The 26,832-nt window shown below is 39.9% G+C and overlaps 1 protein-coding gene across 2 annotated transcripts; it reads left to right on the top strand.

The window, feature by feature from the left end:
• Positions 1 to 18: 18 nt before the first annotated feature.
• Positions 19 to 20,898, top strand: SLC39A6 (solute carrier family 39 member 6). 2 transcript variants are annotated; one of them, XM_024235715.3, is made up of 10 exons: positions 19 to 300; positions 2,402 to 3,163; positions 4,681 to 4,861; positions 5,750 to 5,919; positions 7,145 to 7,363; positions 12,660 to 12,765; positions 14,956 to 15,333; positions 16,844 to 16,924; positions 18,172 to 18,362; positions 19,679 to 20,898. In XM_024235715.3, exons 2-10 carry the CDS (start codon positions 2,411 to 2,413, stop codon positions 19,829 to 19,831), a joined length of 2,232 nt encoding a protein of 743 aa, XP_024091483.2. In that variant the 5' UTR covers positions 19 to 300; positions 2,402 to 2,410; the 3' UTR covers positions 19,832 to 20,898.
• The last annotated feature ends 5,934 nt before the right edge of the window (positions 20,899 to 26,832 follow it).

Genomic DNA, 26,832 nt, shown 5'->3' with positions numbered 1-26,832 from the left:
CGCACTGCGCATGCCCTGCAGTCCTGGGCGAAGGGGGCGGTGGTTCCCCGCGGCGCTGCGCGCGGCGGTAATTAGTGATTGTCCTCCAGCTTCGCGAAAGCAAGGGGCGCGGCTGCCGGGTGGCTGCGCGGCGCTGCCCCCGGACCGAGGGGCAGCCAACCCAATGAAACCACCGCGTGTTCGCGCCTGGTAGAGATTTCTCGAAGACACCAGTGGGCCCGTTCCGAGCCCTCTGGACCGCCCGTGTGAAACCAAACCTGCGCGCGTGGCCGGGCCGTGGGACAACGAGGCCGCGGAGACGTGAGTCTTTCAGGTCCGGGAGCAGGGCAGCTGGGAGGGGAGCTCCGCAGGCTAGACAGGCGTGGCGGGGTGGGGGGTGGTTCTGCGGAGAACAGGATCCTGCGGACCGGGCAGGGGGGCTACAGAAAGAGGATGCTGGGGGGAGCCAGCCGCAGGCGCCCACTCGCCCTAGAGAGCCGGACTTCTTAGGGTGCTCAGATGGGCTTCGGGGTGCAACGGAGAATTTTTTGATGAAAAGATCCGTACTTTTCATCCCATATTCGAAGAAGGGACTGACGTGTTTAGAAATAAAAAGCTTTTAGAAGAGAGCTTTGTGCCCTCCTTTCTGTTTTTTGTACTCGCCTTTTTCTCTAAGGCCCTTCCCTTCTGCTTTCCTTTTTCCTCCAGCACGCACCAACTTGCAGGAAAGGAGATCCTTCAATGGGTCCACGACCGCGCTCAGCATCCTGCCTGGAGAAAGGCTCGGAGCTGTCCCCTGTGCTAGTCCCCTCCCACCCCGCTCCTCGCCTCTCTCCTGGGAATGATTTCTAAATGTTTATCTTTTACCTAGTAAAAGAATTCCCGAAACTTCAAGCCCCAAAGATTCCTCTTTCAGGAGCCTCGTTCTACGCCGTACCTCCATTTCCCACGGTTCCCTGTATGATACCCCGCACTTGTGCAACATATGAGTTTAACGACTACTTGTAGTACACATTCCTTCATGTGTTTTCCTCATTCGCCTTGCAAAATAGGTTTTACCGGTATTTTAGATGAGGTAGTGAATGCGAGAGCCCTGTCCAAAGAACAGCTGACCGTGGTAGGCTCTTGCTTAGTTGGAAATTTGACGTCTGCGTCTTTTGCTGGAGATGTGAGTTTGACCATCATCACCTCCACCGTTGGTGCTGGACATCCTACTGGATCTGAATTAACTGAATTCTGGCTCTGCTTAACTGAATTCTGCTTTTCAAGCTCCAACTCAATTGCTCCCTCCTCTTTGGGGTATATAGGCCTTTGGTTCCAAACAGTGCTGTGGATGATTAACAGCCTGTGATTAAATGTTGACTGGTTTGTAGTAACACAAGGATGCTACAGTGAGTTTTTCATGAAGTTCAATTTACTTTAAGAATTCTATGTATGGACAAAATGTGTCTGATTCATTGTCAAGTCGGAAAAAAGATTCAATGTGTATTTAAAGTATACACTTATTGAAGCTGGGCGTAGTGGTCACGCCTGTAATCCCAGCACTTTGGGAATTGGAGGTGAAGGATCTCTTGAGGCCAGAAGTTCAAGACCAACCCGGACAACATAGTGAAACCTTGTCTCTAGGAAAAAAAAAAAAAAAAAAAAAAAAATTTTTTTTTAAAATTAAGTATACATGTATTTGAGTATGCATAGAAAATATCCTGAGGGATACACCGGCAAAATTGAGCACCTTTGAGGATTGTGATTGGGGAAAGGGGTCTTAAATGGGCTTGTATATAAGGAGAGTGTATTCGTTTAAAATTTTTTAAATATGTGAATTCTGAGATTATTATTTCTATTTTTTGGTGTTTGAAGGTTATTTTATGAAATGATGGTGATGATCAAGGTAGCTAGATTTCATTTCGGTTTTTTTTGTTTTTTTTTTTTTTGAGACTGGGTTTCACAATGTTGCCCAGACTGGTCACAAACTCCTGGCCTCAGGTGATCTGCCTGCCGCAGCCTCCCAAAGTGCTGGGATTATAGGCATGAGCCACCACACCCAGCCTAGATTTAATTATGAATCATTGGCCTCAATGATTCAAATAATCGTTCAAATAAATTCTCTACTTCAGTAAGAAGTTGATGACTGTGGCCACATGGATCTCCCTTGTCTCTGAATTACTATTGCTTTTACAGTGCTAATGGCAGTCTCTTAGCACTCAGCTGTTCTCCAGTTGTTTCATGTGTTTTAGGAATGCAAGGGTAGAGCCTAGGACTCTAGTTCTTTCCATCTTCACAGTACCTAGCATCACACTGGTCACACCACATGATGCTCTGGCAACTTTGATTATTTGATTACACATTAATTTTCAGTATGAGGTTTCTTAATTCAATTTGTTTTAGAAGTGAGTCAAGAATTTTTTTTTCCTGTCTTTTCTAGGAAGGCGCAATGGCGAGGAAGTTATCTGTAATCTTGATCCTGACCTTTGCCCTCTCTGTCACAAATCCCCTTCATGAACTAAAAGCAGCTGCTTTCCCCCAGACCACTGAGAAAATTAGTCCGAATTGGGAATCTGGCATTAATGTTGACTTGGCAATTACCACACGGCAATATCATCTACAACAGCTTTTCTACCGCTATGGAGAAAATAATTCTTTGTCAGTTGAAGGGTTCAGAAAATTACTTCAAAATATAGGCATAGATAAGATTAAAAGAATCCATATACACCATGACCACGAGCATCACTCAGACCACGAGCATCACTCAGACCACGAGCATCACTCAGACCATGAGCATCATTCTCACCGTAATCATGCTGCTTCTGGTAAAAATAAACGAAAAGCTCTTTGCCCAGACCATGACTCAGATAGTTCAGGTAAAGATCCTAGAAATAGCCAGGGGAAAGGAGCTCACCGATCAGAACATGCCAGTGGTAGAAGGAATGTCAAGGACAGTGTTAGTGCTAGTGAAGTGACCTCAACTGTGTACAACACTGTCTCTGAAGGAACTCACTTTCTAGAGACAATAGAGACTCCAAGACCTGGAAAACTCTTCCCCAAAGATGTAAGCAGCTCCACTCCACCCAGTGTCACAGAAAAGAGCCGGGGGAGCCGGCTGGCTGGTAGGAAAACAAATGAATCTGTGAGCGAACCCCGAAAAGGCTTTATGTATTCCAGAAACACAAATGAAAATCCTCAGGAGGTAAGATGAGTGCTGTTCATTATTTTAATATACCTGTGTGTCTGTCCTGTCTCTGCTACTCTATCTCTAGTTGTGAGGAGTTTAAAAGCAAAATGTTGAAGTTATTGAGAAGGGAATTTCCACCTTCTCAGCAAGGCACTTGCCACAAAGCATGCCTGCTATGTTGTAAACATTCCCAATTCAGAACTTAGGGAACAGTTCTTTTGGTGAGCATAGTGCTGCCTCCTACAATTTTTTCTAATATAGAATATAAAATATATAGAGAAAGATATCAAGGCTATCTTTAGAGAAAGTCTATAAAGGTGAACATTATTAATAAAAAATAGAAAATGAGGGGTTGAAAGCAGGAGTTAGAATCCATATTGTAGGGAAAGGTGTGACTGAGGGGGCTGAAGACTACTGAGAATACCACTGCTGCCTCCTTGACAGAAGGTCCACCATGACTTGAGGAATGATTGAAATTGGAGCAGTTTCCATGAATGTCATGCTGGACAAGGGAAAAGTTGGGGCAGTGAGGTTCTGAGTTCATGTGGTTTTTCTAGAGTAGACTTCCAGACTGTACGTAATTCACCTTGGCTGACAGATGTCAAGAACGGGGAATTATGTCAAAAAAGAAAGGAACAAGGAATTAGTTGATACAGTTTAATAAGCAAAACTTTAGTACTTCATGCAAACCAGCGTGTGACTGTACTAATTCTGGACTAATCCTAGTAATGGCCATAGCCATAGCAGCCCTGGTGATAAAGTTTGCTGTGAGTTGTACCGACTGAGAATTGTGGTGGAAGTTGAAAATGTCTTTACAGAAGATGAGAAACTGGTACTAAAGCCAGTTTTGGGTTTTTTTGTTGTTGTTTTTTTTTTTCTTTTTTGGCTGGGGGAGAGATTGCAGAGGAGTATCTTCAAACTAAGTTTGTCATCTAATTAAATAGTTGAAAACATCTGCCTGCCGGTACAGGTTTGTTTTATTAACCAGCCTTGCCCTCCACAAGAATAATCTGCATAATTTAATATCCTCTCATTGCAGAGCATTACTTTGCCAGGTATGTAGACAGAACTGAGTTTTTGCAAGTAAAGTCATTACTAGAAGAGAGGCATGTCTTGGACTTGTTTAGGCCAAGTAAGATAGCGTTAGTACTGAAGCAGCATATTTCTCAATCTCTGACGAGCCCCATTTTGAAATTAAAGCTCATTTCCTTAATACATTTATACAGTGAGTTAACAGGCTTGTGAATCTCCATTTATCCTCATGCTTGTTCCACCTGAGGCTTTCTCCCTAGGTGACTTGTGATGTACTGCTTCTCTGATGAAGTAGACAGAAGAGGTGGGATACCACTGTGGTGACATAGTATCGCTAGGTGGCTGGAGGCAAGTTCCAAAGTGCTCAAAACAGAAGTTGATTTTAATTTTCATTAATTCGAGAAAACAAAGAAGTAGCTTTAGTAAAAAAGGATATTGTGTCATCACACTACTGTGATGGGGATGCCTTTTGGTGATTTTCACTACTTTGTTTCTTTCAGTGTTTCAATGCATCAAAGCTACTGACATCTCATGGCATGGGCATCCAGGTTCCGCTGAATGCAACAGAGTTCAACTATCTCTGTCCAGCCATCATCAACCAAATTGATGCTAGATCTTGTCTCATTCATACAAGTGAAAAGAAGGCTGAAATCCCTCCAAAGACCTATTCATTACAAATAGGTAAAATTGCCTTTTTTATGTAAAAACAATTTCAGTAGATTCATTTATGTTGTGCTTTTCCTTAGATTTGCATCAGCCTATTTGTTTTCCAGTACAATTCTGAATATGTCATCTTAGTTGTTCTTTGCCTTGAATGTGAAGAAAGCAAGGAAAAAAAACCCAGAAAATAAAATTTCAATTAGGACTTCTCTGGGTTCATCCTACAAGAAGGTGTCAGGATCACCTGAAATTTGGGATTTTTATATCATGTCACACTGCTTGGGAAGAGGTCTTGGGTTCATTTATGCTGCTTAGAAACCTAATACTGATGCATTCTTATTGATAAGTGAAGCTAGGATAGGCTCTGCTATAGCATAGGGTCGCATTGCTCAAAAGTAATGAGGAAGGAATCACTGCTTTGTTTTCTGAGGACATTACTGAATTCCTGGTTTCTTCCTCTTCTTTTCTTTGTTTTCTGAGGACATTATTGAATTCCTGATTTCTTCCTCTTCTTCATTTTCTTTTCCTTTTCTCTTTAAAAAAAAAAAAAAAAATTATTTTATAATTTAGCTCTTATGGGGAATCTGAAAGCTGAGTTCCTAAGTGAGCTACAGTTCATCCTTGGTAACCATTTTTTTTTCCTCTTTCACCCCGACCTGAAGAATTTCCCATTAGAGCTATGCTCCTTACCTGGAGAGTTCTTAAGTACCAGTCAGGTTGTTCATTTGAGCCAACAACAGATTTCTTGGTTATTGGGCTGTTGCCACAGTAGGTCCTATTTGCATTAAATTTGTGTGTTTTTAGCTTCTCTCCTTTTACGTGCTGCTTTATGCTACTCTCCAAAAGTCTTTCTTGTAAAGTTTATTAGTTGTATAATTTTTCTTTGCTCTGTTTTGTTTTGTTTGACAGCCTGGGTTGGTGGTTTTATAGCCATTTCCATCATCAGTTTCCTGTCTCTGCTGGGGGTTATCTTAGTGCCTCTCATGAATCGGGTGTTTTTCAAATTTCTCCTGAGTTTCCTTGTGGCACTGGCCGTTGGGACTTTGAGTGGTGATGCTTTTTTACACCTTCTTCCACATGTAAGTATAGTAACTTGTCTTGTTAGTGTTTGATTATTCAACATTGAAAAAAATAATATGTTTTGGTTTATACTAGAATTTTTTGTATAAAATGTTAGAAATTTGGTTTAGAAAAGCTTATTTTAAAATATATTTGGTAAGTGAAAGCTGTATTTTTCTGCTTGATCTTAATACATTTGTGAATTTTGCTTTCCTTTTACAAAACACAGACTAATTTAACTTTTTGAAACCCACTTAATAAAAAGAGACAAATTCTGCCTGGCTATTAGTACTGTGATAGACTGCAGCAATGTGAGTTATCTGCTTTATCTGTTAGTGTAATTGCCAAAAAATAAAATATGTGACCCTTTATGTACCCAAGAAACTTGGAGGTTTTCTTCAGAGTTGAATGTTTATGTATGTGTTTAGAGATTTACACTTCATGACACATAACACAAGTTTGGTAAAGTGAATTTACTTTTCCATCAGATATTTGGAATAGATGCTTAGTTAAAAAATATGCGTGTTTCATTCTTTAAATTCCCATTAAAGATTTTCGAGTATGTGGGAAAAGGAAATCACACCATGCCTAGAGCACTATAAATCTCATGTTCCATTCAGTAATGAAAGAAAACTATGTTGCTCTGACAAGCTCTGAAACCACCAGATGGCAGACATTCGGGAATACCTACTGATAGAAAGTGGCGTGTGTATGGGGTGTACTCTGTAATCCCCCAGTCTCTTAGTGTGTTCCACACCCGATTCCCTAATGTGCAACAGCAGTAGTTACTACTCCACTCAGCTACAGGCTGCTAGGGCGGTGCACCTGGATCTAGGGTACATGCCAGAACCCAACACACACACACCAGGCTTCTTACAATACTAGTCTGATGACATTGGTATGGGCTTTTCGGTCGGGAAAATAAGCAGTAGAAACTGTGCACATTAAGTCTAGTATTCCTGTTATTTGTGGCCATGGTAGTTTGTCAAGCATTGAAAATGCTCACTATTTATGTATTATAAGGGTCACTGGGAATGTATCTGAAGTACATGACATGCATTAAATTCTAGATAGCTAGCTGCTCATTGGTGATTTTATTTTTAATGTCCTAAACTTCATCTCATCTCTGAAGTATCTGAATAATTGCATAACTGAATGATTTCAATTTTGACCTTACCTAGCCAACTTTCTGACTCATTGTGTGAAACTGATGAATTTATAAATAATAAATTATTTTGCCTTCAGTCTCATGCAAGTCACCACCATAGTCATAGCCATGAAGAACCAGCAATGGAAATGAAAAGAGGACCACTTTTCAGTCATCTGTCTTCTCAAAACATAGAAGAAAGTGCCTATTTTGATTCTACATGGAAGGGTCTGACAGCTCTAGGAGGCCTGTATTTCATGTTTCTTGTTGAACATGTCCTCACATTGATCAAACAATTTAAAGATAAGAAGAAAAAGGTAAGAAAAAGTATACCGAGTACTTACTATGCTTCAGACATTTATTTATAGTAGTACTCTAACTAGATTGTTAGACTAGCATGCCCAGGTTGTATGAGCTTTATTTGAGAGGGAGTTCAGTACCCTTGAAGTACTTTTTGGTCCCAGAGATATTTATGAGGAGCATTTCTATACCTTAATAGCTCTGAAGTTTTCTATCTTTGCTATTCTTTTGAAATTCATGACAGGGTAAGAAAGGCAAGGATGAACATCTGTATAAGTGACCAGAAAAGGTACCAGCAGGGCCTTGAAGACCAGAAGCATCGTGTATACATGGATACACTATCAATATTTATTAGTAGTTATGATTAATTAATGTCATTAATTTCCAATTAGTCACCCAGTAGCTAAATGTTCTGTTTTCTTTTAAAGGGTATGTGACTTTTACAGACTTGCCCTTTGCAAATTGGATCAGAAATGGTATGAAGTCAAACAATAGGCTCTTTCTTTTTGGCCAAAAAAAACCCTTTTGAGTCGCCTATGGTAATTTGCCACTTTTTATTTGATATGATCAGGCAAGTCATTCAGAAGACTGACAGGAGACTCTTGAAAATGATGTGGGTCAGGTGGGGTGGTTCATGCCTGTAATCCCAGCACTTTGGGAGGCCAAGGCAGGCAGATCACTTAAGGCCAAGAGTTTGAGACCAGCCTGGCCAACATGGTGAAACCCCATCTGTACTACAAATACAAAAATTAACCAGGTGAGATGGCGCATGCCTGTAATCTCAGCTACTTGAGAGGCTGAGGCACAAGAATTGCTTGAACCTGGGAGGCAAAGGCTGCAGTGAGCTGAGATTATACCACTGCACTCCAGCCTGGGCAATAGCTAGACTCTGTCTCAAAAAAAAAAAAAAAAGAAAGAAAAGAAAAGTGATGTGTTCACATCTCAACATTTTAATCTAACCTAATACATCTGTACACTCATATTCTGGTCATTTGATATTGACCAGGATTTTCTTCGAGTTGGAGTTCCGTATTCTGTATCATTTCTTTTTTTCTTTATCAGCCATGCTGCTTCATCTATGATTTCCAATTTTGGTCTCTCTAAAATTGAACAAGAGATTACACACTTAAAGCTATTCTGAATGTAGAATCTAGGTTTTGGAAATTAAAAAAAAAATTTATTCAGTGGTAGCCTTACGTAATTTGATATCTTTTTTTAGCACCTTGCCTTTGAATCTTCCAAGTATTCAGCTTTTGTGTTCACAGAATTAAGTATCCCCTACCAGGCACGGTGGCTCACGCCTATGATCCTAGCATGTTGGGAGGCTGAAACAGCAGGATTGCTTGAGGCCAGGAGTTTGAGAGCAGCCTGGGCAACATAGCAAGACACTGTCTCTACCCCACAAAAAAGAAGTAACTCCTTACCATCGTTTCATAGTTTGAGCAATGTGTAATTAAATCGTGCAATTACAGTAATAAGTATAACTGGCGTGAAGAGGTTTCAAAACTAACACAGTTGATTCTTGCTGAGCATAGAGCTCACTGTGGGAAACAAATGCATGTATAAACAGGAGAGTGTTTACGTACTTGGAGTGTTTGCTCTTAGGGATATTACATTCACCGAAATCTCAAATTAAAAATTTTGAACCCTCTGTTTAATGGACCTAAATATAGAGGGAAGAAGTAAAATAAGAATAGCTTATTTATTCTTAATCAAGGAAGTCATCTTCTGTGTTCCCATTGACCCAATTGCTTCCCTTGGACTGTTTCTTAATGTTATTGAATAGTTTCTAATCTCATTTAATTATCTCAAAAAGAAAAAAAAAAGCTACTCATTATATGGTGAGTACTGGGAGCTCTTCAGGCATTTTTTACTTAGAATTTTCCTTAAGAGAGCCATCTTGCACCCTAGGGAGATCCCATATATCATAGTTTTAGGTTATCTGCCATATATGGACTAGTTTATTCCTACTTCTTTAAGTCTTCTGCAATTATTCTTACATTTAAAAAAAAAAGATCAATTTTCATTCTGGGAGACTTGGGGATGGGTTGTTTTTTTCTTTTTTTAACTGTACATCGGGTCAAAATGTCATAATTTATTTAACATTCTCATTTCAATTTCGTTTCCAAATTTTACCTAAATGCAGCTTTTCTTTTTTTTTTTCTTTTTTTAAGAAAACAGGATCTTTTTTTAAGAGACAGGATCTTCCTCTGTTGCCCAGGTTAGAGTGCAGTGGCATGATCATAGCTCATTGCGCTTCAAATTCCTGGATTTAAGCAATCCTCCCACCTCAGCCTCCCAAGTAACTGAGACTACAGGCTCATGCCACCATGCCCAGCTAAGGATAGCTTTTCTTTAACTTAGCACTCTTTAACCTAGGACTCCAAGAAATAGGCCCTCTGTTATCTGACACAGAATAATTTTTTCTTTTTTAACTCTAGGTTATAACTCTAGATTATTAGTGAGTTGTAAAATCAATCTGTATGTCATAACCAATATTTTTAAATGCAGCAATAATATTATATATGTTACTGTTTTACATTACATATATTAATGTTGGTTATAGTCAGAGTAGTTTGATGCGCTCTGCTTTAAAATAGTATCGACTAGAATGTAAGCTCTTAAAAGCCAGGATCTCTCTGTCTTGTTTACAGCTCTGTCTCCAACGTGTAGAATAGTGTCTGGTACATAATAGATGGTAGTAAATACTGAATGTTTAAGGAGCATGAAACAGCAAATAAGCATAATTTCTAGATGAAGACTTCCCATAGGAGTTTTGCAAATGTTACATGTTCTCTTCCTTTTTTGGAATATGCTGAGTTTATCTTTTGTTAAAGGCATGCAGATATTAAAGTTACTTACTTAATAATTTTTAATCTAATTCTCTCAAAAAGAAAAATACTACTCATTATATTGTGAGTATGGGGAGTTCTTCAAGCTCATAACAGGGCATTTTACTTAGGATTTTTCTTAAGAGATCCATCCTGCATCCCTGGGAGATTCTGTATATCATATTTTTAGGTTACGGGCCTTCTGCTACTTAAGGTTAACCTTCTGCCAGTGAAGGTTATTGTTCATGCTGAAAACTAGAGAATAATCTCTGATATGCCCCTCATCCCCACATCCAACCAAGTTTTAATAAATATGTCCATGGTCTCTCCATTCCTCTCCATCTTTCTTGCTGTCATTCTAGTCCAGGCCATGGTTATCTCCCACCTGAGTGACAGTTACTGCCTCCTAATAGGAGCCTGTCCACATTATTTTGTTTTCCTCCTTTTCCCAATCTAGATTTCACAGAGCGGGCAGTGATTTGTTTAAATGAAAATATGATGAGGTTGCATACCACTACTTAAAATCCTTCCTCCAGTGGCTCCATTAGTTTTTGGACAAAGTCCACTGTTCTCAACAGAGTTCTATTGTGTGATCTCCTTTAGCTGCCTCAGCCTCATCTCTGGCTACCCTCTCTGACCTAGTAGGCCCCAACCGCCTTGTACTTCTTTGAGTTCCAGAACAGTGCTGGCCCCTTCCTGGTGCTACTCCCTGCCTGGAATGCTGCCTCCCCAACCTTCCCCACCAAATTCCTGCCTATCTTTAGGTCTTGGTATAAGCTATATTTTTTCTGTGGCCACCTGGAAATTATTGAGGTCATGTTATTATACATTCTTAATAGCACTCTGTTCTTTTCTATTGTAAAATGTATCAAAAATTATAGTCAAAGAAGTATGTAATCATTACCTGTGTAAAACTCTCTCCCTGTGGATAGTAAGCTCCATGAGAACAAAGACTGTGGGGCTTATTTTATGTTCTACTCCCAGCATTTAGCATAGGGAACATTGTGGGCCCTTAATACTTATGGAATGAAAGAATTGATTAAACTATACGTTCTAGAACAATTGCCCAGTGAGAAATAAAGCACCAGAATAAATGATTTAAGATACCCTGAGTTCATTTATTTTTACAAATATTTAAGTACTTTCTCTGATTGAGGCATTAAATTCAGGATAAGTGTAAAGATTTGTGTGTGTGTTTGCCTTTTTTTTTTTTTTTTTTTGAGACAGAGTCTCGCTCTGTCGCCCAGGCTGGAGTGCAGTGGCGCGATCTCGGCTCACTGCAAGCTCTGCCTCCCAGATTCACGCCATTCTCCTGCCTCAGCCTCCCGGGTAGCTGGGACTACAGGCACCGGCCAACATGCCCAGCTAATTTTTTGTATTTTTAGTAGAGACGGGGTTTCACCGTGTTAGCCAGGACGGTCTCGATCTACTCACCTCGTGATCCGTCCACCTCGGCCTCCCAAAGTGCTGGGATTACAGGCATGAGCCACCGTGCCCGGCCGTGTTTGCCTTTAAAAGCTCTTAAAATCTAAGAATGTATAAACACTTGATATGGTATTAGAGCTTGAATGAAATCTTAGGTATGGTGGTGATCATCATATTCAAAGGTACTGCAAATAAGAAATCTGTTATTTATATGATAACTTTTATTCTAAATGTTCTGTTATAAGTAGATGATACACAGACACCGTTGTTCAAACAGTGACCTCTACAAAACATAAAGGCTGCTTGGACTTAGGGACAATATCACAATATCTCTGGTATGGTATTTGGGATGGATAAAAAGCCCAGTGATGAATTCAAGGTTAATAGAGGCTTGTTTTAAAAGAGAAATCATGTTAATGGTGTTTTATTAAAGAAAAGTGTTTTAATAACTAAAAAACTATAGTTTTAGGTTATAAAAAGTATGGGAAGTCTGGGGTTTCGGTGTGCAGAAGAGGCATGGAGGAAGCCAGGCAGGTGGTTACCAGATCACTAGATGCCTGAAGGAAATGCCCCTAGCTGGGTTTTTTTGTTGTTGTTTTTTGAGACAGCGTCTCCCTCTGTCACCCAGGCTGGAGTGCAGGGGCACGATCTTGGCTCACTGCAACCTCCACCTCCTGAGTTCAAGCGATTCTTGTGCCTCAGCTTCCTGAGTAGCTGGGAATACAGGCACATGCCACCACATCCGGCTAATTTTTGTATTTTTAGTAGAGATGGAGTTTCACCGTATTGGCCGGGCTGGTCTTGAACTCCTGACTTCGTGATCTGCCTGCCTTGGCCTCCCAAAGTGCTGCGATTACAGGCGTGAGCCACCGCGCCTGGCCGGGAGTATGCATTTCTGACAAGTTCCCAGGAGATACTGTGCTGCTAGTGTGGGACCATACTTAGGGTAGATGACTGTGGGGGTATTCTGTGTGTTTTGCTTACCTGGTTATTGATTGAAAGCTGTACATATAAACAAATTACTGTTTTAAAGTATTGTTTTCCCTCACTATTTTAGAATCAGAAGAAACCTGAAAATGATGATGATGCGGAGATTAAGAAGCAGTTGTCCAAGTATGAATCTCAACTTTCAACAAATGAGGAGAAAGTAGATACAGATGATCGTAAGTTCTTAGCATAAATTTTAGGGCTGGAGGGAGTTCATTGCTGTATGATTTGCAGGCAGCTTGACTATCTGGAAGAAATGGGACCATGTCCTTTGGTTTTGGTTTTTGCAGTATCTCATACTTTTTAAAAAATTGCCAGTGAGTACGTTGTTTTTGTATATTTACATTTATTTTTTCTGTGACTTTTTATTTTGAAGTAAATTCATATTCATAGAAAAGTTTAAGAATCATACAAAGAATTCCTGTATCCCATTCACTCATATTCCCCAGTTATTTTACCACACTGTCTTTCTGTCTTTCTCTAGCTCTGTCTACACACACACCTTTTTCTTTAATTTTTTAGTGACTAAAGGGCCAGCTACACACACTTTTTTTCTAAACCGTTTGAGAGTAGGTTATAGACATGATGTTTCTTACTCCTAAATACTTATGTTTCCTAGGAAAATGGACATTCTCTCATATAACCAGAGTTTAATTATTAAATCAGGAAATTTATACTGATACAGTGCCATTCTCTGTAGACGTTATTCTTCCAAATGCCTTAATAGTGCTTTTTACCCCAACACTCCCCCAACCCCCACCAAAATATTGTTCCAGAGTACAATTCAGGATCAAATATTGCATTTAGTTGCCTCTACTTTTGGGTTTGTTTAGTATTTTTGCATGATTAGGTTGATGAGTTTTGGTAGGAATACCGCAAAATGGTATTTGGCCTTTTCTGTGACATGGTGTGCCACCTGATATGATTCTTTGGCACTTATTGGTGGTGTTAATTTTGATCACTTGCCTAAGGTTGTATCTACCATGTTTCTCCTGTTTTTCCTGAAACTTGGCTGTTTGCTTGGCATATCTTGTCGGACAGACTGAGTTAAGATTCATATTTTCAACCCAGCTCCTTGCCATGATCTTCAAGGTCCCGCTGAGCCCACCACTCTCCCGCATTGTTCACTGTGCTCCAGCCCCACTGGCCCTCTTTTCACGCTGGGAGCACATAAGGCTTGTCTCCAGGCCATGCACTCACTATTCCTTGTACTTGGAATACCGTTCTCTGAGACCATTACATGCATTCCTCCTCTTGTTGTGCAGGTCTCAAATCAGGTATCTCCTTTAGAGGCCTTCCCTGAGCACCCAATGACAACAGGCATAAGCCACTGTGCCTAGACCACACTGTTTTGATATATGGTTGTTTTTTGTTTTTTGTTTTTTTTTTATTTATTTTTTTGAGACGGAGTCTCACTCTGTCACCCAGGCTGGAGTGCAGTGGTGCGATCCCAGCTCACTGCAAGCTCCGCCTCCCAGGTTCACGCCATTCTCCTGCCTCAGCCTCCCGAGTAGCTGGGACTACAGGCACCCGCCACCACACCTGGCTATTTTTTTTGTATTTTTAGTAGAGACGGGGTTTCACCGTGTTAGCCAGGATGGTCTCGATCTCCTGATGTTGTGATCCGCCCACCTCTGCCTCCCAAAGTGCTGGGATTACAGGCATGAGCCACTGCGCCCGGCCCCCTCTTCAGTTTTTTAAATGGACTCCAGTGAAATGTGTAATGATGGGGAGGAAATACCTGCCCTAGAAATGGACTGCAGTGTCAGGGATGGTTCCAAGAAAATTGATAACTATGTACAGGAGAGAAAAAATAACCTTATTGTGGCAATTTATATTCCTTTGCACAAAGAGATAATAAATGCTTCTTGGTGATGATGAAATAATTCAGATTCTCTGTTTTTTCCTTGAATTTTGCCTTCCAAAAAAGAGGAAGTCAGATGGCAGTATTATGCATGTTTTTTTATTTCTAATTTTCATTACTTCTCTAAGATATTTTTCTAAAATAAGTATTTTAAATAACAACATATTTTCTAAAACAAGCAGGTTCTTCTCTTAGGATGAGGAAAAAAGTCATTTTTAAAAAGGTAGGGAGGCAGAAGAAATTAAGGGAGCATCTGAGAGGTAGTTATTGAAGGTTAACATTTAAAATCCATTCTTAATATTTGAGACCATTCCATTTCTGGAATTCATTAAAATCTATTGATGTTTTTCATCAGTAATACTTTAATGTTTAGTTCTGCAGATATGAAGGAGTTATCGTGCTTTAAGATCTTTTGTTGACTTTTTCAATGAGGTTTGAAGTGTTTCCAAGTCCATTAACAAAGCCTTCTAACTGTCCCCATGCCCTTTATGTTTATTCCTAGGAACTGAAGGCTATTTACGAGCAGAGTCACAAGAGCCCTCCCACTTTGATTCTCAGCAGCCTGCAATCTTGGAAGAAGAAGAGGTCATGATAGCTCATGCTCATCCACAGGAAGTCTACAATGAATATGTACCCAGAGGGTGCAAGAATAAATGCCATTCACATTTCCACGATACACTCGGCCAGTCAGACGATCTCATTCACCACCATCATGACTACCATCATATTCTCCATCATCACCACCACCAAAACCACCATCCTCACAGTCACAGCCAGCGCTACTCTCGGGAGGAGCTGAAAGATGCCGGCATCGCCACTCTGGCTTGGATGGTGATAATGGGCGATGGCCTGCACAATTTCAGTGATGGCCTAGCAATTGGTATATATCTACATATTTGTTCCTTGTTGATTGATTCTGAAAATGTCACATTAAACACCTAGTCAAATTTTAACAAAGAATAGATTAGTTTAGATGAGGATATTAGTGACTTCCAAGATTATAAAAATGTTACTTTTTCTTTTACTACTTTGACAATGAAGTGCTCAATAAATGTTAGGTATGATTAAATGCTAGAAATTGTACCTAGCCCATTACCTAAATTGTAACTGTCAAAAGCTGTTCTTAAATTGCAAAGTCTTAAGATCAGTCTTTAATTTGTATGGTGCATGTATGAGATTTTTTTCTCCCTATACATTGAAGTTCCCTTATCGATAATATAACTAATATTTATAAAAGTAAAATTATATTTTCCATCATCTTTTATGCTAAAGGAATCTTCATACATCTAAGTCCAGTTACCAATCTCTATCCTATGAAGAATTATTTTGCTAATAAATTGTTATACCACAATTGGGAGATAACAGAATACTTACAAATTTTAATAATTTAGTGCTGGAAGGAACCATGCAATTAGGCAGCTGAGGCCTGTAAAGGTGGCGCCACTTGCCCAAGGAGGCTGTGCTATGTTATAGCTAGGCCTGGCCTTGGCTCCCTGGGAGTCGAGTGCTCTTCCTCTTGTACTAAATTATGCAGAGCTGAAACAGACAAAGGAGGAATTTCCAACTGCACAGTCAGCTGGGTGCGGTAGCTCATGTCTGTAATCCCAGCACTTTGGGTGGCCAAGACAGGAGGATCGCTTAAGCCCAGGAGTTCAAGACCAGCCTAGACAACATAGTGAGACCTTATCTCTACAAATAAAAAAAATTAGCCAGGTATGGTGGTACACACCTGTAGTCCCAGCTGCCTGGTAGGCTGAGGTAGATGGAACGCTTGAGTGCGGGAGTTTGAGGTTCTAGTGAGCTATGATCGCACCACTATACTCCAACCTGGCCAACAGAATGAAACCCTGTCTCTGAAAAAAAAAAACAAAAAACATGCACAGCCATGGTTTATCATTGATTGATTGTATAATATGTCAGCTTTTTAAAAGGGGACAGCTATTTGTCTTAGAGTTTTCTCACTGAAACAGTGAAAGAATAAATGTAAACATCTAGTTACAGAGTAAATTCCTCTGAGGCAAGTGAAACACGTTTATACCCTTGACAGGAGAGTTTTTTCCTAAACCTTTTAAACAGTTTATTTTATATTCTTGAATAGGCCTTTTATATGGTAGCAGTTACTCCTCAGATTTGTATAACTTTATCCGCTCACTCTAAGGCATAGAAAACCTTCCCTTCTCTTTCATGCCCGATGTGCTCCTTTGGGAAATTTAGACCTCATGGAATGTACTCTAAGATTTCTTACAAAGAAGATACAGAGTTGGGTTGGGAAACTTCTGTTCATTCACAGCCAAAATACCATTTTCTTGTTACCTCATTTTGCATACTGATAAGATTAAAAAACACACAAATTAATGTAGCCAAACTTTTTCTGATTGATTTTTACACAGGTGCTGCTTTTACTGAAGGCTTATCAAGTGGTTTAAGTACTTCTGTTGCTGTGTTCTGTCATGAGTTGCCTCATGAATTAGGTAAGAGAACCACATAAATTGTATTTGCTAGGTGGGTGAAATGTTCTAGTGTTACTGGCTTTTGCTAATGGTAGTTCAGCAAGCTGCTTCATCAATTTCATGCCTTCTCATAAGTCTGCTAACCAGCATACTGATGACATCAGGGATCATCCTCATACACACAAGGTGAATAAGACTACAGGATACAAAGGAATCATCTTCCATTAACAAAAGTTGAGAAAGAGAATCTCATTGGAATTGAAGGGAAGTGGATGAGTTGTGTTTTTAATATTGTTCTTCTTTGTCACTAGGCCTTAAAACCTTCCCTAGTTCTGGATCCCAGTTCACATCCTTGTTTTTCTTGTTTTGGAGATATATTCACACACATACCGCTGATGCCATTTTCACTTTTGTTCCTTGTTATATGCTCAGCCATTCCTTATAGTCTTCAGCATCTAATTTATGTTCCACATTCAAGTCCCATGAAGCCCCTCTCTTATTTCCATCTTCATGTGTCTCTTTTCTCCTTTTATAATTGTAGCATTAAACTTTTCAGCTCTTATTTATGCATTACCATTATCATTTGCTGATCATCTCATGTGTGTTCTCCACCCATTCCTCCCTTCTTTGTGGCCAAATTCCAAGCTCCTTGAAAACACTGCAAGACCACAATATTAAATTTTTAGTATTTATCATTTTGACAAAGTGTAAGCCTTAAAAAATTTTTTTTGGATAAGATATCTGGCCAGGTGCAGTGGCTCACGCCTTTAATCACAGCACTTCGGGAGGCCGGGGCAGGGGGATCACCTGAGGTCAGAAGTTCGAAACCACCCTGGTCAACATGGTGAAACCCCGTCTCTACTAAAAGTAAAAAGATTATCCAGGTGTGGTGGCATGCACTTGTAGTCCTAGCTACTCAGGAGGCTGAGGCACAGGAATGGCTTGAACCCAGGAAGCAGAGGTTGCAATAAGCCAACATCGGTGCCACTGCACTCCAGCCTGGGTGACAGAGCAAGATGCTGTCTCAAAAAAAAAAAAATTGTTTGTACATCGAGTTGAATGATGAAGAATAAAAAGGAAAAACAGTTTCTACAGCTGTTAGGGTGATTTACTAACACTGCTTTAACCCTAGATTATTCTTAATTTTGTTTTCTTTTCCCCCTCTCAAAAACACTGGAAGATTTTCTTAAATCTGGGAAGTATCTTGGTATGTGTCTTAAAAATGATTTCTCAATGACTTTTTCCTCCTTTTTCGTTTTCTGTTAAAGGTGACTTTGCTGTTTTACTAAAGGCTGGCATGACCGTTAAGCAGGCTGTCCTTTATAATGCTTTGTCAGCCATGCTGGCGTATCTTGGAATGGCAACAGGAATTTTCATTGGTCATTATGCTGAAAATGTTTCTATGTGGATATTTGCACTTACTGCTGGCTTATTCATGTATGTTGCTCTGGTTGATATGGTAAGTTTTTAAGAAGTCTTATTACATTATTGACCAACAATAAAATAGAGAAAATATTCGGTAAAGCCTCATTTTTTTTTCTCTCTTTTTGGGGGAGCAGGAAGTGGAATTTTGCTATGTTGTCCGGGCTGGTCTCAAATTCCTGAGCCCAAATGATCCTTCCACCTCAGCCTCCTGCGTAGCTAGGACTATAGGCTCAATAAAATATCTTTTTTTTTTTTTTTTTTTGGCTGGGCACAGTGGCTCATGCCTGTTAGTCCAACATTTTGGGAGACCAAACCAGGCAGATCATGGGAGGTCAGGAGTTCGAGACCAGGCTGGCCAACATGGTGAAACCCCGTCTCAACTAAAAACTACAAAAAAATTAACCAGAGGTGGTGGCGTGTGCCTGTAGTCCCAGCTATTTAGGAGGCTGAGGCAGGAGAATCACTTGAACCCAGGAGATGGAGGTTGCAGTGAGCTGAGATTGCACCACTGCACTCCAGCCTGGACAACAGAACAAGACTCTGTCTCAAAAAAAAAGTCATTTTTTTAAAAAAGGTTTTAAATGCAGTCATTATGAGAAGTGATTCTATATTCAGAAATTTGTGGCATATAAGAACAGGTTTTTTAGAGTTTTTTTTTTGGATTGTTGATCACACCTTTATCTTGCTTAATATGTGTCCGGATTCACAAAAATATCTACATCCTTCTGATGTATCGTTTTAGGGTATGATCTCAGTAATCAGGCAGTGAATTTTCTATAGATTTGTAGGAAGTCTAGGACAAGACGCATATTGTTGTCCTGCTGTATACTTCAGAATGCTTAGTTTATTAATCAACCAAGGAGTCATATCTTTTTGTCACTAATGTCCTCAGAATAATCCCAACCAATCTTACTGCTAAAATTGTATTTTATTATTTTATTTTTATTTTTTACTTTGTAAGCAATCAAAGACAATATGTATCTTATATAGTATAAGGTTTTCTATCTCTGAACTAAAGACAAACTACATGTTATATCCAGTTCAGATATGCAGCCAGTAACTGAAGTAGGAAAGTCAATATCGCTTTTCATTTTCCAGTGGAAACTGGAACCAATACAAACTTTTTCTTGCCCAGAACATCATGAGTAATCATTGTTAAACTGCTAGGAAATGCTGTGTGACATTGTTAGCTAGAGTCAGTATGTATGTAATAATGTTTTAAGGAATGAACTCACAGTATATCTAGCTACAAATAAAGCTAGTATACTGTCCTATAAATTTTTCTAAAAACTAATCTGTAGTTCTAAAAACTTAAATGTCACTCTTATTTTCCCTTACTTTTTTTTTAAGGTACCTGAAATGCTGCACAATGATGCTAGTGACCATGGATGTAGCCGCTGGGGGTATTTCTTTTTACAGAATGCTGGGATGCTTTTGGGTTTTGGAATTATGTTACTTATTTCCATATTTGAACATAAAATCGTGTTTCGTATAAATTTCTAGTTAAGGTTTAAATGCTAGAGTAGCTTAAAAAGTTGTCATAGTTTCAGTAGGTCATAGGGAGATGAGTTTGTATGCTGTACTATGCAGCATTTAAAGTTAGTGGGTTTTGTGATTTTTGTATTGAATATTGCTGTCTGTTACAAAGTCAATTAAAGGTACATTTTAATATTTAAGTTATTCTATCTTGGAGATAAAATCTGTATGTGCAATTCACCGGTATTACCAGTTTATTATGTGAACAAGAGATTTGGCATGACATGTTCTGTATATTTCAGGAAAAAATGTCTTTAATGCTTTTTCAAGAACTAACACAGTAATTCCTATACTGGATTTTAGGTCTCTGAAGAACTGCTGGTGTTTAGGAATAAGAGTGTGCATGAAGCCTAAAATAACAAGAAAGCTTATACTGAATTTAAGCAAAGAAATAAAGGAGAAAAGAGAAAAATATGAGAATTGGGGAGGCATAGATTCTTATAAAAATCACAATATTTGTTGTAAATTAGAGGGGAGAAATTTAGAATTAAGTATAAAAAGGCAGAATTAGTATAGAGTACATTCATTAAACATTTTTGTCAGGATTATTTCCCATAAAAACATAGTGAGCACTTTTCATATACTAATTTAGTTGTACATTTAACTTTGTTTGTATAATACAGAAATCTAAATATATTTAATGAATTCAAGCAATATATCACTTGACCAAGAAATTGGAATTTCAAAATGTTCGTGCGGGTATATACCAGATGAGTACAGTGAGTAGTTTTATGTATCACCAGACTGGGTTATTGCCAAGTTATATATCACCAAAAGCCGTATAATTGGATGTTCTGGTTATCTGGTTTACAAAAGTATCAGAGTAGTAAAACTTTGATATATATGAGGATATTAAAACCACACTAAGTATCATTTGACTTCGATTCAGAAAGTACTTTGATATCTCTCAGTGCTTCAGTGCTATTATTGTGAGCAATTGTCTTTTATATACAGTACTGTAGCCATACTAGGCCTGTCTGTGGCATTCTCTAGATGTTTCTTTTTTACACAATAAATGCCTTATATCAGCTTAATGTCAGACGTCTGGTTTTCTTTTTTTTTTTTTTAATTTTTTTACCATCGGAACCATTTTTAACTGTAGAGTTCAGTAGTTTTAAGTATATTCATGTTGTGCAATGAATCTCCAGAACTTTTTCATCCTGCAACACTGAAAGTCTATACCCACTCAACAGCAACTCCCCATTTTCCCTAAGCCCCTGGTAACCACCATTCTACTTTCTGTTCCTAAAAAATTGAGCTATCTGATTTTTTAAATTATAATCTGGATTGTAGTATACTAATCAATTCATTTATAATATTGTATTGGGTGGCCTTATTCAATTTTTAAATTGTTTATCACAAAGGGCACTTCAAAAAATATTGGTCCACAGTTTGTTCTCAGGTGTCTCTATTTTTTTTTTCTTTTAACAACTGGGCCTAAAGCTGTAGAAGCAGCATTATTAATATTCTACACTCTCAAGAGAGTCAATGTTTTAATTCAAGATATTTACAATGGAGAGCTTGTGACGAGACTCAATGCTTGAGAGAGACTCCAGGTATTATTATTTATAGGTCCTGGGAAGTACATGGCACATCTGGAGGCCACACACATGGAGGTCAGGGAATGCAGGCAGGGAAAGAGAAGGACCTATGGGCCAGTGCCTTTATTGGCTCCAGGGCATTATTCAAACAAGTTTCCCATGAGGAGTTTCAATTAGGTTGAAAGCAAGCAGGCATCAGTTCCTGGAGACCACTCTGTGACTGAGAGGTGGTCACTGTGACATATCCACACAGCCCATGTAAGGGTCAACAAGGCCACTCAAGCAAGCTGCATCTAGCTGTCCCATAGCAAAGTGGCTGACAGTGAGCAGCTGTATAAGGCAGCCATCTGGATGGACCACATTGAGGAACTGGGAGACATAGAACTGGAAACTGTGTCAAGGGTGACTGAGCTCTGCTTCTATATGGGAAAGTCCAACTTATATTCACAATGAGTGCCAAGGCCACATAAAATTATAAGCATTCACTACAATCAGTAACAAGTGGGCAATACCATTCTCTCTTCATCTAGGGCTTACTGAGAGACCACGTCACCAACATTTCTGTTTCTCAGACCAAGCGAAGGCAATGAATATCATCAGAATTACCTGGTTGGGGGTGCCTGCACAGATGAAATTAAGCATCCCCTTTGGTTGAATAGATTACACTGCTTCAGAAACTCACGGACCTACCATCGTGCCACTGCTAGATCAGTGCAAGGTGAGGAAGTTCTTGTAATAACTGGAAATGCACCTCTAGGAGTGTGGTGAGCACAGAGACTTGTCCCTTCTTTCACAGAAATTCTGGAGGCAGAAGGTGTGCTGGACCAGCCCACAAAAACAGGATGAAATAGGAACTATGGTTCCCACTCCAGCTGGAACCTGTTAACGGGTATGTGGAAGATTCAGATAGTCCCCATCACTCTGTGTCAGAGGATGGAGATGAGAGGAAAATGCAAGAGCTGTAGAATGTGGACCAAAGGCTGATTTTTGGGAGGGAACATAACTTGTCAGACTGGCAAAAAAAGTCACGAACAGAAATATCTTCAATGCAAAAGGAGATATAAACAGAGTAGATTCAAGCAATTGTAAAAATTCAGCCTATATATTTGAGAACTTTTTGATACGGATTAGTTTTCTGGGAAAATACAAAATGTTTACTCAAGAAAAAAAATGATTACATCAAAATTCTCCCCTTCTCCGCCCCAAACATAGGCCCAGTTTACAGTGTTTTACCAAAACTTCCAGACATAAATCCCTCATTTATCCAAATAGTTTCTGGGATTTAAAAGAAAGCTCATGTTAACTGAGGTTAGTGTAACCTTGATATGAAAACCACGTTAGGAAAGGCAATTTTCCTTGGACCCTAAGAGTACCTGCACTTTCTGGATATGTCAAGAATGTAAGGCCCTGACCACTCTTTGCTTCGGCCAGTTATCAGTGAGCAACCTTGAAGGATGAGGTTCTGGCTGGGCATGGTGGCTCACACCTGTAATCCCAGCACTTTGGGAGGCCGAGGCGGGTGGATCATGATGTCAGGAGATCGATACCATCCTGACCAACATGGTGAAATCCCGTCTCTACTAAAAATACAAAAATGAGCTAGGCATGATGGTGCGTGCCTGTAATCCCAGCTACTCGGGTGGCTGAGGCAGGAGAATCGCTTGAACCGGGCAGTTGGAGGTTGCAGTGAGCCGAGATGGCACCACTGCACTCCAGCCTGGTGACAGAGCAAGACTACGTCTCAAAAAAAAAAAAAAGAGGTTCTGAGGCAAAGGGCAGGTGTTGTATAATATAAAGGACGTAGATTCCCCAAGCCCAGTGTCCTTCAACTGCTATATGCCACCTAAACTTACTGCATGTGCAGCCCCTGTCTGGAACTTTTCACTTTGCTCTTTTGGGATTCAGGGGTCAAGGGGAGCAGATGTAAACTTCTGTTTACACGGTGCACGGTGCCTGCCCACATTGAGGGTAGATCTTCCCTACCTAGTCCACTCAGACTCACATGCTGATCTCCTCTGGAAACACGCTCACAGACACACCCCAAAATAATAGATTACCAGGTTTCTGAGTATTCTTTAATCAACTTGACACCTAAAATTAACCACCACACATTCTAAGTGTATAACACATTGTGTTTATTAGTTCATTGATGGACACTCAGGTTGCTTCCATCTTTGGGCTATTGTGAATAATGCTGCTATAAACGTGTGTATACAAATACGTGTTTGAGTCCCTGCTTTCAATTCCTTTGGGTATATACTCAGAAGAGGAACTGCTGGATCATATAGTAATTCTATGTTTAATTTTTTGAGGTATCATCAGACAGTTTTCCACAATAGTTGTATCATTTTACATTCCCACTAGCAATGTTTGTATTATTTCTGTTTCTTAGGGTTCTTTTTTTCTTTTATGATAACCATCCTAATGGATGTGGTGTCTCATTGTGGTTTTGACTTGCATTTCTCTAGTGATGTTGAATATCTTTTCATGTGCTTTTTGGCCATTTACATATCTTTGGAGAAATATCTATTTAAGTCCCACCAGGCCCCTCTTCCAACACTGGAGGTTACAATTTGACATGAGATTTGGGAGGGACACAAATTCAAACCGTATCACCATATTTATGTAAGTCTGTTTTTTGTTTCAGAGTAATCCTGATCACATAAAATGAGTAGAGAAGTATTTTTTCCTCTTCTGTGTTCTGGAAGAGATTTTGTAGAATTCACCATTGAAACAATCTGGGCATGGAGTTTTATTTAAAAGTTTTTATCCATGAATTCAATTTCTTTAATAGATATAGGAACATTCAGGATACATATTTGATCTTGAATGAGTTTTAGTACTTTGTGTCCTTCAATAAGTTGTTCCATTTTACCTCAGTTGCCAAATTTATAGCCATAGAGTTATTCATAGTCTTTGCCTATTTTCTTACCAGCAGTAGCTTCTGTAGGGATATCATTCATACTATTGCTAATGTGTCTTTTCTCTTTTTTCCCTCATCATTCTGACTATAGGCTTATGATTCTCAGTGATTTTTTTCAAATAAGATTTTGGTTTCATTTTCTCATTCATCTGTTTTCAATTGCATTGATTTCTGCAATTATCTTCATTATTTCCTTTCTTCCATTTGTTTTGGTTTTACTTTTGTTTTAATTTCTAATTTATTAAAGTGGAAACTTAGAATATTGATTTGAAATCTTTTTAATACAAGCATTTAATACTATAAATTTCCCTCTAGACACTGCTTTACCTACAATCCCACAAATTTTGATATATTGCATTTTCATTTTTGTCTGCTTGAAAATAAGTTAAAAGGAGGGGGCCCTAAAAGGAGAGCTACCTGGGAGGCTGAGGTGGGAAAATCTCTTGAGCCCAGGAGTTGAAGACCAAACTGGGCAACTTAGTGAGACTTTAAAAAATAGGATAAAGAATACTGAAAAATTACACTTGTATACATTTGGAAACTTAGATCAAATGGACCAATTCCTCAAAACCCACAAATTACCAAAACTCACCCAGGACAAATAAGCAACCTAAATAGCACTGTAACTATTAAAGAAGTTGAATTTATACACTTTGGGAGGCCAAGGCAGGTGAATCACTTGAGGCCAGACGTTCAAGACCAGCCTGGCCAACATGGCAAAACCCCATCTCTACTAAAAATATAAAAATTAGCTAGACATGGTGGTGCACACCTGTAGTCCCAGCTACTCAACTTGGGGGGCAGAGGCACGACAATCACTTGAACCCGGGGGGCAGAGTTTGCAGTTAGCTAAGACCATGCCACTGCACTCCAGCCTGAGTGACAGAGCAAGACTGTCGAAAAAAAATAAAAAATAAAAAGTTGAACTTATAGTTAAAACCTTCTGAAGAAGAAATTCCAGGCTGAGATGGTTTCATTGGTGAATTCTACCAAATATGTAAAGAAAAATGATAGCAATAGTACATGACCTCTTTTGGAAAATGGAAGAGAAGGAAACACTTCTTAACCCATTTTATGAGGACATTACCCTGATATCAAAACCAGACAAGTGATAGCAAAAAGGAGACAGACAAATTCCTAGGCAGACAGGGACAGGTCCCTGGTGAAACCCAACCTTCAAGCCAAAGACAGCCTGAAGCCTGAAAACCGAGCTGCCAGCTGTGGATAGAGTCCATGACTGGAGTGAGAACTTTCTTGATACATTTTAGCTGATCAAATGGTGCTTTTTCCAGCCCACCTATGGACCAATCAGCATGTACTCCCCCATTCTGAGCCCATAAAAACCCCACTTAGCCTCACTACCTGCTCTTGGGTCCCCTCCCTGCTGAAAGCTTTCTTTCTGTCGCTCAGTAAAATTCTTCTCTGTCCTACTCACTCTCTGGTATCCATGTACCTTATTCCTCTTGGTCATGGGACAAGAACCCGGAACTTGCCAAGCTGCGAGCAGCAGGACTGAACAAGCTGTAACAAGACCCCATTCGTCAAGCTGTGGGCAGCAGGAATGAGAGAGAGCTGTAACATTTCTTGGGGGCAGAACTTGGGACTCCCCAGGCAAGAGCTGTAACACCCTTTGGGGCTCTGTGGTTACTGACGTCTCCAAGTTTTCAGGTGCCACCATGTTCCCCTCATCTAGATGCCAGTGCCTAACATGGAAGCCATTCACAGCATGCCTGGTCCAGCCACAGGTTGAGTGCGGATCCCACAGCCTGTGTGGGAAATAGGCCAGGGCACAAGCCAAGCAGAGCCTGCTGGGTTGAGCCTGTAGAGTGAGCCCAGCAGGCTCAAGTGAGGTCCTGGACAGAGTTCACGGCAGCCAAAGAGATTTCCAGGTGGCAAAGTAGCACTGAAGGAATCCTGTAACACTGAAACCCTCCCTCCTGCTTGCTGAGCAATGGGGGAGAAAAAAAAAACTGCTGGGCGCCATTCCCTTCCACTTGCTGAACTACAACAGCCACAACACAAGGGCAGTACAAGAAAACTACAGACCAAGAAAAACCTCATGATTATATCAATTAGTACAGAAAAAATGTTTGATAAAAATTAACGGTAGGGAAGGACCAAGATGGCCAGATAGAAGCAGCTCCCATCTGCAGCTCCTAGCTAGACCAACACAGAAGGTGGGTGATTTCTGTATTTCCAACTGAGGTACCCAGTTCATCTCACTGGGACTGGCTAGGCAGTGGGCGCAACCCATGGAGAGAGAGCACAAGCAGGGTGGGGTGTCACTTCACCCAGAAAGTGCACAGACCAGGGAAACCTCCTTCCCCTAGCCAAGGGAAGTGGTGAGGGACTGTGCCACCAACCAGGGGTACTATGCTTTTCCCACAATTTTTTCCAATCTGTGGATCAGGAGATTCCCTTGTGGCAAGGTTCCAGAGAAATAGGAACGCTTTTACACTGTTGGTGGGAATGTAAATTAGTTCAACCATTGTGGAAGACAGTGT

The sequence above is a fragment of the Pongo abelii genome, chromosome 17, assembly GCF_028885655.2.
Source record: "Pongo abelii isolate AG06213 chromosome 17, NHGRI_mPonAbe1-v2.0_pri, whole genome shotgun sequence".
Lineage (NCBI taxonomy): Eukaryota > Metazoa > Chordata > Mammalia > Primates > Hominidae > Pongo > Pongo abelii.
Note: the sequence above shows the minus strand (reverse complement) of the source record. Positions and strands in the feature narration are given on the sequence as shown.

What these genes read in the sequence shown, in the direction of transcription:
- SLC39A6 (XM_024235715.3), top strand. Translation starts at nt 2,411, where the DNA reads ATGGCGAGGAAGTTATCTGTAATCTTGATCCTGACCTTTGCCCTCTCT. An exon ending in CAAATGAAAATCCTCAGGAG is followed by an intron (nt 3,164 to 4,680) that starts GTAAGATGAGTG and finishes TGTTTCTTTCAG; the next exon opens with TGTTTCAATGCATCAAAGCT. An exon ending in TTTTACACCTTCTTCCACAT is followed by an intron (nt 5,920 to 7,144) that starts GTAAGTATAGTA and finishes TTTTGCCTTCAG; the next exon opens with TCTCATGCAAGTCACCACCA.